The sequence below is a fragment of the Bombina bombina genome, chromosome 2 (genome assembly GCF_027579735.1).
Source record: "Bombina bombina isolate aBomBom1 chromosome 2, aBomBom1.pri, whole genome shotgun sequence".
NCBI lineage: Eukaryota > Metazoa > Chordata > Amphibia > Anura > Bombinatoridae > Bombina > Bombina bombina.
Genome location: NC_069500.1, coordinates 951,246,903 through 951,262,912, shown reverse-complemented (window position 1 = coordinate 951,262,912; position 16,010 = coordinate 951,246,903). Strand labels below are relative to the sequence as shown.

Here is a 16,010-nt window from a genome sequence, read left to right as displayed (position 1 = left end):
TTCTGTGAATTCGGAGACTATATATTTCACTGAAGGATTTTGGAAAAAACACCTTGAAGGTTTTCTGTGTCTCTGCATACATTGCTACGCAAACTTCTCGTTTTGCTTATTTATTTATACATGAATTACTATTGTTTTTGAGGGGGCACACTAACAGACGCAGTATCCCTTCCATTACTCCTTTTCATACCTATTTTTATATTTAAGGGATTACCTAGAAAGGGTTCTCCCGCCCACTGGTAGGTTATTTACAGCAGCCAGCTTGGAGTGTCTCCACTTTAACATTTATTCGTATTCACTTTTATTGTGTTCATTTTTATAATAAGAGCAGCAATTTTCACTACTCATATGTATAACGGCACCTAGAGTGTATTACCTATATCATTTTTCACTCAGCTGCTCACAAACTTATGTATGTATTTACAAAATGTTTTTTATATTTATTAAGTAGATTCACTCACACAAGTATATATTAAGTAGATTCACTCACACAAGTATATATATCCTGTGTTCAAATTTATAACTCTGAACCTATCCCACTTATTGTGTATCAAAATTTATTATACATCTAAAAGAGACTGTGCGCACTCATATCCAGGGAGCTTGTACTTGTACTAGTTGCATTTACATTCTACTTGTTATACTATATATATATATATATATATATATATATATATATATATATATATATGCAAACAATGATGAAATCCAGATGGAGGTCCAGTAAAAAAAAGTTTTATTGTAAACTTAAAAACAACAGCACACAAGCCAGTTCAGTTAAAAAAATAATAAAATGCTTACAAAGACATCCCAGTCTGACGCGTTTCAGCTCATCAGAGCCATACTCATAGACATATGGATGCTTTGCCCTAAAAGTCCATTAATACACAGCCATATTAATTGCTTAATTATAAGCACTTGTATTTAGCATGAACCTTCATATTAACCTTTTAATAGGTATTTGTTAAACAGTATGTACTGGCTGCCATAACTATATGATATATCCAGTAAGTATAGGAATGAAAAAGTGTGAGAAAGTCTCAATATATTAAATACTATATCCTAGATGGGAAAGTAATTAAACCATGTATGGATATCTAAGGCATGTGCAAAATGAACTAAAGATGTATAAAGCTTCAATTGTTAGCGACATGTTTTATCTCAAACTTTGCTTTAGTTATACCAAGATATATAACCTCTTAATTGTAATGTCATATCGTTAGAAGAAGAGTAACTCAGATGTATATCCCACAAACGAGAGTCCCATAGTCAGATGATCACATTTACCTCTGGAACATTTGTAACTAAAACCTAAGTGTGTATTGTCAATATATAATGAATCCAATCATAAATTAGAAGATTACTGTAACTTTTTAATAACAGTGATAAATTAAATTTCTATTGTGTAAAGTAGAGTAATAATCCAATAGTGAAATCCAAACACAGGAAAAGTAAAATTTTATCTAATATTATTAGTCAATATGTCTATTGCCAGTAATTGATTTAATCACATCTGGAATTAAAACCTCCCGGTATTTTAGTTTTTAAACAGTATATTCAATATACTTCTCTTTTGCTTAGGATTTTATCTATATCCCACCTCTAACAGAGAGGGAGACTTTTTCTACAACTGTCCACCTAAAGGAGTCTGTATTCCATAAATGTTTGTCAATAAAATGTTTTGCTATGGGTAATAATCTATCTTCCTTTTTTCTACTCCATTCAGTATCTACAGTGATAGTAGATAAATGTTCCCTAATTCGGGACCTAACTTCCCGTAGGGTCTTGCCAATGTACTGTAAATGACATTGTTTGCATTCTATCAGATATATTACCCCTTTTGTTCTGCAGCTGACACAACTGTTAATTTTAAACTTTTCACCTGTGGAGGTAGAAGTGAAAGAATTGCCCACTATTGCATGCTTACAAGCTTTACAATCTGAAAAACTACATTTGTGTAACCCTTTAACCTGTAGCCATTGGATGATTGCTTTTTGCATGTAATAAAGAATTTTTAGTAATGGGTTTCTTATATATATTTTGGTTTCAATGATTGCCTTATCAATATTCCCTACAAGTGTCAGAACCAAATAATCAATACATAAGTTATGAGTATAATGTGTGAATGTGATCACATTATCTGTAATTTTGATATAATTAAAGAAATGGTCTAATTATGTCTCACCTTATTCCCATATAATGATTAAATCGTCAATATATCTTTTATATAATGAGATGTGTTGTTTGAAGGGAGTATCATCTCCATAGATGCAGCACAGCTCCCATCACCTCATATAGAGGTTGGCGTAGGAGGGAGCAAATTTTGCCCCCATCACTGTGCCACATCTCTGGAGGTTAAAGTCCCCCCGTAACATAAATAATTGTGAGTCAGGAGATATTCAATAACTTTCCAAATGTTTTCCTGCATATTGCAACTGAGTTTACTCCTATGTGATAGAAAATATTCTACGGCTTGAAGTCCCTTATCATGTGGCATACAACTGTAGAGTGATACTACATCCATTGTGACCCATCTGGATGAAATAGTCCATCTGTAATTATCTAATATCTGTATTAGTTGTTTTGAATTTCTAAGATAACTAGGGGCTGTAAGATTGAATCTACCCACTCTGACAACGGTTCGAGTAGAGAGCCAATACCAGACACAATGGGACGACCTGTAACATTAGTTAGACTTCTGTGAACTTTGGGAAAGGCATTAAATATTGGGGTTTGTGGGTGGATAACCATCAAAAATTCATGAGTAGATTTATCTATAAAACCATTATGCAATCCTTCATCCAATAGGTGAGACAGTTGTAATTGAAAGTCTTTCAAAGGATTTTTGAGTAATTTGACATATGTATCTGTATTTGTAACTTGTCTTAATATTTCTGACTCATAGTCTGCCCTATTTAACACTACTCTGCTGCCCGCTTTGTCTGATTTGGGCATGACTGTGTCAGGGTTGCTCTCTAGGGCCTAGATTTAGAGTTCGGCGGTAGCCGTCAAAACCAGCGTTAGAGGCTCCTAACGCTGGTTTTGGGCGCCCGCTGGTATTTGGAGTCAGTGATTAAAGGGTCTAACGCTCACTTTTCAGCCGCGACTTTTCCATACCGCAGATCCCCCTACGCCATTTGCGTAGCCTATCTTTTCAATGGGATCTTTCTAACGCTGGTATTTAGAGTCGTTTCTGCAGTGAGCGTTAGAGCTCTAACGACAAGATTCCAGCCGCCTGAAAATAGCAGGAGTTAAGAGCTTTCTGGCTAACGCCGGTTTATAAAGCTCTTAACTACTGTACCCTAAAGTACACTAACACCCATAAACTACCTATGTACCCCTAAACCGAGGTCCCCCCACATCGCCGCCACTCGATTAAAATTTTTAACCCCTAATCTGCCGACCGCCACCTACGTTATACTTATGTACCCCTAATCTGCTGCCCCTAACACCGCCGACCCCTGTATTATATCTATTAACCCCTAACTTGCCCCCCACAACGTCGCCGCAAGCTACTTAAAATAATTAACCCCTAATCTTCCGACCGCAAATCGCCGCCACCTACGTTATCCCTATGTACCCCTAATCTGCTACCCCTAACATCGCCGACCCCTATGTTATATTTATTAACCCCTAATCTGCCCCCCACAACGTCGCCGACACCTACCTACACTTATTAACCCCTAATCTGCCGAGCGGACCTGAGCGCTACTATAATAAAGTTATTAACCCCTAATCCGCCTCACTAACCCTATCATAAATAGTATTAACCCCTAATCTGCCCTCCCTAACATCGCCGACACCTACCTTCAATTATTAACCCCTAATCTGCCGACCGGAGCTCACCGCTATTCTAATAAATGTATTAACCCCTAAAGCTAAGTCTAACCCTAACACTAACACCCCCCTAAGTTAAATATAATTTTTATCTAACGAAATAAATTAACTCTTATTAAATAAATAATTCCTATTTAAAGCTAAATACTTACCTGTAAAATACATCCTAATATAGCTACAATATAAATTATAATTATATTATACCTATTTTAGGATTAATATTTATTTTACAGGCAACTTTGTAATTATTTTAACCAGGTACAATAGCTATTAAATAGTTAAGAACTATTTAATAGTTACCTAGTTAAAATAATTACAAATTTACCTGTAAAATAAATCCTAACCTAAGATATAATTAAACCTAACACTACCCTATCAATAAAATAATTAAATAAACTACCTACAATTACCTACAATTAACCTAACACTACACTATCAATAAATTAATTAAACACAATTGCTACAAATAAATAAAATTAAATAAACTATCTAAAGTACAAAAAATAAAAAAGAACTAAGTTACAGAAAATAATAAAATATTTACAAACATAAGAAAAATATTACAACAATTTTAAACTAATTACACCTACTCTAAGCCCCCTAATAAAATAACAAAGCCCCCCAAAATAAAAAATTCCCTACCCTATTCTAAAATACAAATATTACAAGCTCTTTTACCTTACCAGCCCTGAACAGGGCCCTTTGCGGGGCATGCCCCAAGAATTTCAGCTCTTTTGCCTGTAAAAAAAAACATACTATACCCCCCCCCCCAACATTACAACCCACCACCCACATACCCCTAATCTAACCCAAACCCCCCTTAAATAAACCTAACACTACCCCCCTGATGATCTTCCTACCTTGTCTTCACCATGCCAGGTTCACCGATCCGTCCTGGCTCCAAGATCTTCATCCAACCCAAGCGGGGGCTAGACATCCACTGAAGAAGTCCAGAAGAGGGTCCAAAGTCTTCCTCCTATCCGGCAAGAAGAGGACATCCGGACCGGCAAACATCTTCTCCAAGCGGCATCTTCTATCTTCTTCCATCCGATGACGACCGGCTCCATCTTGAAGACCTCCAGCGCGGATCCATCCTCTTCTTCCGACGACTAGACGACGAATGACGGTTCCTTTAAGGGACGTCATCCAAGATGGCGTCCCTCGAATTCCGATTGGCTGATAGGATTCTATCAGCCAATCGGAATTAAGGTAGGAATTTTCTGATTGGCTGATGGAATCAGCCAATCAGAATATAGTTCAATCCGATTGGCTGATCCAATCAGCCAATCAGATTGAGCTCGCATTCTATTGGCTGTTCCGATCAGCCAATAGAATGCGAGCTCAATCTGATTGGCTGATTGGATCAGCCAATCGGATTGAACTATATTCTGATTGGCTGATTCCATCAGCCAATCAGAAAATTCCTACCTTAATTCCGATTGGCTGATAGAATCCTATCAGCCAATCGGAATTCGAGGGACGCCATCTTGGATGACGTCCCTTAAAGGAACCGTCATTCGTCGTCTAGTCGTCGGAAGAAGAGGATGGATCCGCGCTGGAGGTCTTCAAGATGGAGCCGGTCGTCATCGGATGGAAGAAGATAGAAGATGCCGCTTGGAGAAGATGTTTGCCGGTCCGGATGTCCTCTTCTTGCCGGATAGGAGGAAGACTTTGGACCCTCTTCTGGACTTCTTCAGTGGATGTCTAGCCCCCGCTTGGGTTGGATGAAGATCTTGGAGCCAGGACGGATCGGTGAACCTGGCATGGTGAAGACAAGGTAGGAAGATCATCAGGGGGGTAGTGTTAGGTTTATTTAAGGGGGGTTTGGGTTAGATTAGGGGTATGTGGGTGGTGGGTTGTAATGTTGGGGGGGGGGGGTATAGTATGTTTTTTTTTACAGGCAAAAGAGCTGAAATTCTTGGGGCATGCCCCGCAAAGGGCCCTGTTCAGGGCTGGTAAGGTAAAAGAGCTTGTAATATTTGTATTTTAGAATAGGGTAGGGAATTTTTTATTTTGGGGGGCTTTGTTATTTTATTAGGGGGCTTAGAGTAGGTGTAATTAGTTTAAAATTGTTGTAATATTTTTCTTATGTTTGTAAATATTTTATTATTTTCTGTAACTTAGTTCTTTTTTATTTTTTGTACTTTAGATAGTTTATTTAATTTTATTTATTTGTAGCAATTGTGTTTAATTAATTTATTGATAGTGTAGTGTTAGGTTAATTGTAGGTAATTGTAGGTAGTTTATTTAATTATTTTATTGATAGGGTAGTGTTAGGTTTAATTATATCTTAGGTTAGGATTTATTTTACAGGTAAATTTGTAATTATTTTAACTAGGTAACTATTAAATAGTTCTTAACTATTTAATAGCTATTGTACCTGGTTAAAATAATTACAAAGTTGCCTGTAAAATAAATATTAATCCTAAAATAGGTATAATATAATTATAATTTATATTGTAGCTATATTAGGATTTATTTTACAGGTAAGTATTTAGCTTTAAATAGGAATTATTTATTTAATAAGAGTTAATTTATTTCGTTAGATAAAAATTATATTTAACTTAGGGGGGTGTTAGTGTTAGGGTTAGACTTAGCTTTAGGGGTTAATACATTTATTAGAATAGCGGTGAGCTCCGGTCGGCAGATTAGGGGTTAATAATTGAAGGTAGGTGTCGGCGATGTTAGGGAGGGCAGATTAGGGGTTAATACTATTTATGATAGGGTTAGTGAGGCGGATTAGGGGTTAATAACTTTATTATAGTAGCGCTCAGGTCCGCTCGGCAGATTAGGGGTTAATAAGTGTAGGTAGGTGTCGGCGACGTTGTGGGGGGCAGATTAGGGGTTAATAAATATAACATAGGGGTCGGCGATGTTAGGGGTAGCAGATTAGGGGTACATAGGGATAACGTAGGTGGCGGCGGTTTACGGAGCGGCAGATTAGGGGTTAAAAGTGTAATGCAGGGGTCAGCGATAGCGGGGGCGGCAGATTAGGGGTTAATAAGTGTAAGGTTAGGGGTGTTTAGACTCGGGGTACATGTTAGGGTGTTAGGTGCAGACTTAGGAGGTGTTTCCCCATAGGAAACAATGGGGCTGCGTTAGGAGCTGAACGCTGCTTTTTTGCAGGTGTTAGGTTTTTTTTCAGCTCAAACAGCCCCATTGTTTCCTATGGGAGAATCGTGCACGAGCACGTTTTTGATGCCGGCCGCGTCCGTAAGCAACTCTGGTATCGAGAGTTGCATTTGCGGTAAAAATGCTCTACGCTCCTTTTTTGGAGCCTAACGCAGCATTTGTTTGAACTCTCGATACCAGAGTTAAATTTATGGTGCGGCCAGAAAAAAACCCGCGGAGCGTTAACAGCCCTTTTACCGCCGAACTCTAAATCTAGGCCTAGTTCTTTTATTGCTTGATTTTCTTTATAAGAGAGATTATAGGAGCATGAGTGTTTCTTATGTAGAATCTCTAGATCCCTTATTACTTCTTCTTTGAAAGTTCCAACACCCCACCTCTGGATTGTACTGGATAGAAAGAGGACTTTGATCTAAAACCTGTATGGGATACTATCTCATTTTGGGAATCTGGGAGTTCTTGGCTCTGCAGCGTAAGCAATGTTTCTCTAGTACCAGCGTATGAAAAGTCAATGTGTTGTAAATCTATAGGTGTCCTATTCAGCATAGTGCTGTGCTAATAATAAAATAAAAAAATAAATAAAATGTTTACATATATATACATATATTTATATGTGTATATATATGTGTGTGCGTGTGTATATATATATATATATATATATATATATATATATATGTGTGTGTGTGCGTGTGTGTGTATATATATATATATATATATATATATATATATATACAGTATATTCGAACAGTAGGTAATCCACCAACTAGATAATGATTATTTTATTCCATTCTATATAGCAGCTCTGTGGCATCCACTGGAATTAATTCTAAATGGCATCTTTTGCAAATTAGAATTTGTGTGTTCCAACTCATACACAACTAAGTAATCATAAAGGGGCAGTGCATTCCAAATTACAATTTCATGGAATAAAAAGAGCATACAAAATAAAAAAAAAACAACTCTCTAACTTTATCAAATTTGCGTTGTTTTCCTGTTATCCTTTCTTGAAGAGTAAACCTAGGTAGTCTCATCGGAGCTTTGAAGTGTGCACATGCCTTTTGCATTCTAGATTACGAGTTTTGCGTTATGAGCGACTCGGTACTAACTTGCAAGTTATTTCCACAGCTCACCTCCCTATAGCGCTGCTATTACAGGTTTGCAAAGACCTGCCGTTAGCAGGCAATATAGCAGCTTTGAGCTCAATTGAGCTCCATATAGCACTCAAATACCAGCGCTGCTTTGAGCTGCTTTTACGTGCTCAAGCATGATTTCCCCATAGACATCAATGGGGAGAGCCAGCTAAAAAAAAGCCTAACGCCTGCAATAATGGAGCGTAAAGCTCCGTAACACAGCTCCATTGATTCCTATGGGGAAATAAAAGTTATGTTTACACCTAACACCCTAACATAAACCACAAGTCTAAACACCCCTAATCCGCCGTCCCCGACATCACCGACAAATACATTACACTTATTAACCCCTAATCTGTTGCCTCCCTGACATCGCCGCCACCTACCTACTTATTAATCCCCTAATCTGCTGCCCCCAATGTGGTCCCTACCTACATTACACTTATTAACCCCTAATTTCCCCCTCCAATATTGTCGCTACCTACCTACACTTATTAACCCCTAATCTGCCGCCCCCAACATCGCCGACACCTACATTATACTTATTAACCCCTAATCTGCCGCCCACATTACAGTTATTAACCCATAATAGGCCACACCCCAATGTCGCTGCTACCTACATTGCACTAATTAACCCCTAATCTGCTGCCCCAATGTCGTTGCTACCTACCTACACTTATTAACCCCTAATCTGCCGTCACCAACCTCGCCGACACCTATATTATACTTATTAACCCCTAATATGCCGCCCCCAATGTCACCGTCACCTACATTACACTTATTAACCCATAATCTGCTACCACCAACATTGCTGCCACCCACCTACACTTATTAACCCCTAATCTGCTGCCCCAACACTAAAGTTATTAACCTCTAAACCTAACCCTAAATTACACAATAAAAAAGAAATTATCAAATATTTAAACTAATTACACCTAATCTAATAGCTCTATCAAAATAAAAAGCCCCCTCCAAAAATAAAAAAAAAACATAGCCTAAACTAAGCTATCTCTTTTACCTTTTACCTGTAAAAAAAAATACAAACAACCCCCAACAGTAAAACCCACCACCCACACAACCAAACACCCCAAATAAAATCCTATCTAAAAAAACTAAGCTCTCCATTGCCCTCAGGGCATTTAGCTCTTTTTCAGCCCAAACCCTAAGCTAAAAATGAAACCCACCCAAAAAAACCTTAAAAAAAAAAAACCTAACACTAACCCCCGAAGATCCACTTACAGTTTTTGTAGACCGGACATCCATCCTCAACGAAGCCGAGAGAAGTCTTCATCCAAGCGTCAAGAAGTCCTCAACGAAGCCGGGAGAAGTCTTCATCCGAGCGTTAAGAAGTGGTCCTCCAGATGGGCAGAAGTCATCCAGAACTTCATCCAGACGGCATCTTCTATCTTCATCCTTCCGACGCGGAGCAGCTCCATCTTCAAGACATCCGGCACGGAGCATCCTCTTCTGTCAACGGCTCTTCAAGAATGAAGGTTCCTTTAAGGGACGTCATCCAAGATGGCGTCCCGTACATTCCGATTGGCTGATAGAATTCTGTCAGCCAATTGGAATTAAAGGTGAAAATATCCTCAGCCAAAAGGATTGAGCTTCAATTCTATAGGCTGATCCAATCCTTTTCAGGGCAATGGAGAGCTTAGGTTTTTTAGATAGGATTTTATTTGGGGGGTTTGTTTGTGTGGGTGGTGGGTTTTACTGTTGGGGGTTTGTTTGCAATTTTCTTACAGGTAAAAGAGCTGATTTCTTTGGGGCAATGCCCCGCAAAAGGCCCTCTTAAGGGCTATTGGCAGTTTAGTTTAAGCTAGGGTTTTTTTTATTTTGGGGGGCTTTTTTATTTTGATAGGGCTATTATATTGGGTGTAATTAGTTTAATTATTTTATATTTTCTTTTTTATTTTGTGTAATTTAGTGGGGTTTTTGTAATTTAGTTAATTGTATGTAATTAATGTAATTTATTTAATTGTAGTGTAAGGTTAGGTGTTAGTGTAAGACAGGTTAGGTTTTATTTTACAGGTAAGTTTGTATTTATTTTAGCTAGGCAGCTAGTAAATAGTTAATAACTATTTACTAACTAGTCTACCTAGTTAAAATAAATACAAACTTAGCTGTGAAATAAAAATAAAACCTAAGATAGCTACAATGTAACAATTAGTTATATTGTAGCTAGCTTAGGGTTTATTTTATAGGTAAGTATTTCGTTTTAAATAGGAATTATTTAGTTAATGATAGTAATTTTTATTTAGATTTATTTTAATTATATTAAAGTTAGTGGGTGTTAGCGTTACATTTAGGGTTAGGTTTAGGGGTTTATAACTTTAGTATAGTGGCAGCAGATTAGGGGTTAATAACCATAATGTAGGTTGTGGCGATGTTAGGGACAGCAGATAAGGGGTTAATAATATTTAACTAGTGTTTGTGATGCGGGAGTACGGCGGTTTAGGGGTTAATATGTTTATTCTAGTGGCGGCGATGTCAGGAGCAGCAGATTAGGGGTTAATAATTTTATTTTAGCGTTTGCGATGCGGGAGGGCCTCAGTTTAGGGGTTAATAGGTAGTTTTTGGGTGTTAGTGTACGTTTTAGCACTTTAGTTATGGGTTTTATGTTACGGATTTGTAACATAAAACCATAACTACTGACTTTCAGTTTACGGTATGGATCTTGTAGTTATGGGCTGTACCTCTCACTTTTTGGCCGGACAGGCAAACTCGTAATACCGGCGCTATAGAAGTCCCATTGAAAAAGGACTTTTTGAAAGCTGCGGTAGTTACGTTATGGCCAAAAAAGTGTGCGGGACTTCCGGTAGGCAGTGTTTAAAGATGGCCACTGAATCCTGAGGCTCCGTGTACTTTGGGAGAAAAATGACCATATATTTACCCATCCAGACCTCCCTTGGCAAAATCTGTGCCCGGGAACTAAATTGGATCAAGGAACATCACCCCTTGGCCGCCGAGAAGCAAGTTAAAGAAGAAAAAGACGTTTGGCGCTGTGGCGGGTTTTCTACCGCCAAGGTGTATATAGTTACCCCTTCACAATGGAAACATTTACCACTGGTAGATTGGACAGGGCCACTCAGATACTCGCTGAACTTAAAGCCATTTTAATAACTAAACTGGACCACCTTCTGACCGCTTGCACAGATATCTGCGCAGAAATAAAGCCAAAGAAACAATCTCTTCTGCTGGAAATAAATGTCTCAAGCCGTTGTGGTCATGTTTCGCAAAACATCACAAATGATGCTACATCTCACCCGCATGAGATAGTGGGAGGCTTTACAAATTCTGCTTTCACACAAGTTGGAGCTCCAGTAGAGACGCTGAAGACTTGGGAACCTCCCTCAGACCTACGGGCCGCTGATTCATTCACCGATCCAGGCTTACTGCTGTTCCCGCCACCTGCACTGGGGCTAATTTCAGCAGGATCAAGCAGTAAAGAGAAGGCTCCCTATTGTGCCGTCGATCCTGCAAATTCAGCTAGCAACATCTTCAGCACACAATATCTCCCCACCGCTGATGTCGGAGACCGACAGGACCAGTACTCAAACCTATTTAAAATGATGTCTGCCCGTCGTTCCACTCAACTTGAAAAGATTTGGTATGAATTTAAACTGCTGGAGACTGATCCGCAATGTTGTGATATTATTGCTGCGGACCGGAGGAGGCAACCTGAATACCGATTGAACACGGGAATTGGCTGAACTAGTTCTCTCTTCAGTGCACTTAAGGGTTGGCTTGCTAGCCCTGAATATTTGGTCAAGAGATTGGGCTGTATGACCATAGCGATGTCCTCACTCTATAGTTATGTTTGCAGATTGGGACTCACTTTGGGAGGTTTGTTTATTTGTTTAATTATTTACATGCTTTGGAATCGTGAACCATCAGATATCCCCACTCAGCTAAGAAATGATTCAAACATGCACCATTTATTCACGTCTCATAACATTCATGTGTCTCCGCTTATTTAGGTTGGCATTTGGCTCATTGCTGGATTGCGGACACTTTCTGATCTAAGTCACCCCTCCCCCAGTAATAACTGGTTTGCAGCACATACGCACCATCCTGTTTAGAATATTGTAGATATTATTATTTTTTGTTGTTGTTGTTGTCTGGGTTTTAGCTAATCTTGATAGTTATTATACATGCCCCGCCCTTTATTGTGACAGGCTCAAATAGGCTCCACAAAACACATATATTTTATATTACTGTAACTACATATGTTTATTCAGCTAAAAGCACTGTTTTATCATGCAACAAGTAGACTGCCTTTGACCCAGGACATAGAAAATACTGGTTATTTTATTCTACACATAAAATTGCAATGACGGGTTGCCTAAGTTTAGACATAATCTATGATTGATAGTAACGCTAACCTATACTAATGTGGCAATTATTACAGACAGAGCGAGCTGATGTGTATACATTCTCGGTATCACCCTATTCTAAATGAGTGACCTTTTCTTGCTTAATGGTAATCCTCTATACATCCAATGGTTATTGGGGTGCTCTCCCTTTTAGGACAGGTGTAATGAGGTTTCACTCTGTGGCACTGCTTCTCTCTGATTTATACATCTTATAAGTGGGGTAACAAGGATATCTAACTCCCGGATTCTCCCCATACCTTAACTTTATTTTTTACTACTATTGTTTTATTTACTTTGTGACATACTTTATAATAACTTACATTTAGTTAATGTTGTTTGAGGTATAATAACATCTGAATTATTTATCTGCTACTGTATGCCCATAGATTGGAACTGACATTCTATTCCTCTGCTCCCGGCTAGGAGACAATCACATGATCATCTGTCAGTCCTAAACCTTGTATTTCCAACTTAATACCCTAGAATCCTGTAGCTGAAAACTATGACCATGAAAGCTTGACCTCACACATAGCCTTGGGCAGGAGCATGGCATAATCCAGCCCCATTTTTACAAAAGTGCCACACTTTAACACTTTAACATTTTAAAACTTTAAATCTATTATTGTTGTTCTAATCTTGTGAAGAAACTACCTAAGTTAATTACTGTTAATTTACTGGTGTATATATAGATAGTGTTTCTTTATCTGGGAACAAAGCTAATGTCAGGAAAATTCATGCATAATGGGAAAAAAAGGTAATTTGTGTTTCTCTATAACGCTGTTTTTGCTCTTGTGATTTGTGGACTACATTTCTTTGTTAAGGAGCAATATGGGGAAATTAGTTGTTAATTGTAGATTGTAAGGGATGTGTTTGTTTTGTTCTGTTTTGTTTTATTTTATTTTATTTTAGTTTATTTGGTTGTTATTATTATAAAACCAAGAAGCACAGGTTCATTATGGAATGGTGCTTGACCAGCGCTTATATACCTCTAACTGTACAGATTTGTATGTCATGAACTCAAGCTGGTACAGCCCACATATATATTTTCTTTTTCTTCTCATTGAAAATAGAAACCGACATTTCTTTGCATCAAACTATAACAACTCCTGATGAGCATCAAGCAGTTATTTCAGACTGTGAATTGTAATATTATTCTAGCTCTACTCTGTACAAGCATATGCATACCTACGTGTTTATGTACCTGTGTTTCTTCAATAAAAATATTTATTTTTTTTAAAAAGTGTGCGGTACAGATATACCTGCAAAACTCGTAATACCTACGGTAGTGAAAAAGTAGCGTTATGAGGCTTCTTCACTCATAACGCAAAACTCGTAATCTTGCCGAATGTTTGTAGCAATATTATACGCTGTTGCCCAAACAGCATTTATAGTGTACCAAAGACATGTTAACACCTCCTATGAGCCTTTTTTAAAGTATACTAAAAGAACAAAGCATGTTCTATCCAAAGAACAAAAGTAGAATTTTGACTTTAGTCTCCATTTAAACAAAAACATTATCCACAATAATATTTTGTCTGTAATTTTATCTTTAGGTTAAAAAGAGACATTGATGATTTTTTATTATTTAATTTTCCATGTTGTCCTATTTTCATTGTAGAGATATATAATTACATTTTTCAGTAGTTTACTACCTCTTTAATATTTATTTATTGCCCTTTCACTAAAGAAGTGTACTATGTATTTTTAGTTTAATGCCTATATTATGCACTTCAAGAAAATATCTATAACAACTAACACAAGGACATAACAAAAGTATGAGGATGATGGATGAAGAAATGCAAAAGTATGTGTATATTATATGCAAATTACAGGAAATTACCATAGTTGGTGTCGTAGAAGATGATAAATTTTTGCCAAGCATATTCTGTGACGACTCTTAAGATAACATCATTCAGATAGACTAGTGGGCGGACAGACAATGTGTAATCATCAATCCTATTGCTCCTATTCAGCACACAGCCACTTCTTGGAGTTCTTGCTGTAGATCGTTGGATGAAAAGGTGAGGAATATGCATGGCATCTGCCAAAGACTGCAAAGATCCTGCTGATGCACATCCAATAGAGCTGACAAGGGCCAATATGCCTTGGTTCATAAGGTCACAGGCTGAAAGAAAGCAAATAAAATTTGAGATGACATGGACCCATATGTGCAATATCTTATGTTCCAAAAAATAATAAAAAAAATAATAATAATATTTCTATAAACTCACAATCTTAAAAAGCTTAAAAAATAGATGATAAAACCAGAACCTTTTTGTATTCAAGACATATTTTTAAACAACTGCATTCAAAATATTATAGGCTGGATTACAAGTTGAGCGTAATTTAGTAATACCAGTGCACGAAAATGAGCGCTGGTATTACAAGTGAGGTGCAATGCAAATGCAACCTCGCGTTCGCATTGCACAGAAGCATTGCGCTTACTAGAGTGCGCTTCCATAGGTTCCAATAGGAGCCTCGTTCTCATGCTATCAGACACAGCATGAGAACTATGCATGAGAGCAGCAAAAGGTAAGTGGTGCAGCAAATATATATATATGTGTGTGTGTGTGTGTGTTAATATATACTTATACAATATATACTTATACATAAATATATATGTATATAAGCATATGCATATATATTTACAGGGAACACACTTCTCAATCAAAAACCACACTGTGACGGGAAATTTTTCTAACACCCCAAACCCGCCAACATTCACCTCTAAAAACTGCCTAGTGTAGTTATTGTAGTTTTGTATTGTGAGAGAGAGAGAGAGAGAGAGAGAGAGAGAGAGAGAGAGAGAGAGAGAGAGAGAGAATGAATGAATGAACACGTATCATTTTTGAAAAGAAAGAAAGTTTCTGCAAATTAATCTCTCAATATGCCACTTTTTTTGTTTAAGATAATCGCAGATATGCATAATATCCTGTACACCCATCAAAATATTTGGGTAGAATATATTATAGCTTATATTCTTGCTACAAAATTATTAATAAAAGCCCCTATAAATTTTTCAATACATTTAAATATATTCTATTATAAACTTTTGAAATGGAATATTTTGTCCCCATTGTTTATTCTTTCTTATTGTAAAATAAACATATACAAATGCAACAGGGACATATATTTCTATTTACAGAGTTTTCAACTGTCATGACATAGGATCTTAGGCCTAGATTTAGAGTTGGGCGGTAGCCGTCAAAACCAGCGTTAGAGGGTCCAAATTCTGGTTTTTACCGCCCGCTGTTATTTGGAGTCAGTCAGGAAAGGGTCTAACGCTCACTTTGCAGCCGCGACTTTTCCATACCGCAGATCCCCCTACGCCATTTGCGTATCCTATCTTTTCAATGGGATCTTTCTAACGCTGGTATTTAGAGTCGTGGCTGAAGTGAGCGTTAGAAATCTAACGACAAAACTCCAGCCGCAGAAAAAAGTCAGTAGTTAAGAGCGTACTGGGCTAACGCCGGTTTATAAAGCTCTTAACTACTGTGCTCTAAAGTACACTAACACGCATAAACTACCTATGTACCCC

The 16,010-nt window shown here is 37.6% G+C and overlaps 1 protein-coding gene across 1 annotated transcript in view; it reads right to left on the bottom strand.

Moving 5' to 3' along the window:
* The window catches only part of GRID2 (glutamate ionotropic receptor delta type subunit 2), a 2,072,895-nt gene that overhangs the window by 1,334,191 nt on the left and 722,694 nt on the right, over positions 1-16,010 (bottom strand). The window contains exon 4 of the mRNA XM_053700169.1: positions 14,313-14,597. Coding sequence (XP_053556144.1) covers positions 14,313-14,597 — 285 coding nt within the window. The remainder of the gene's footprint in view (positions 1-14,312; positions 14,598-16,010) is intronic.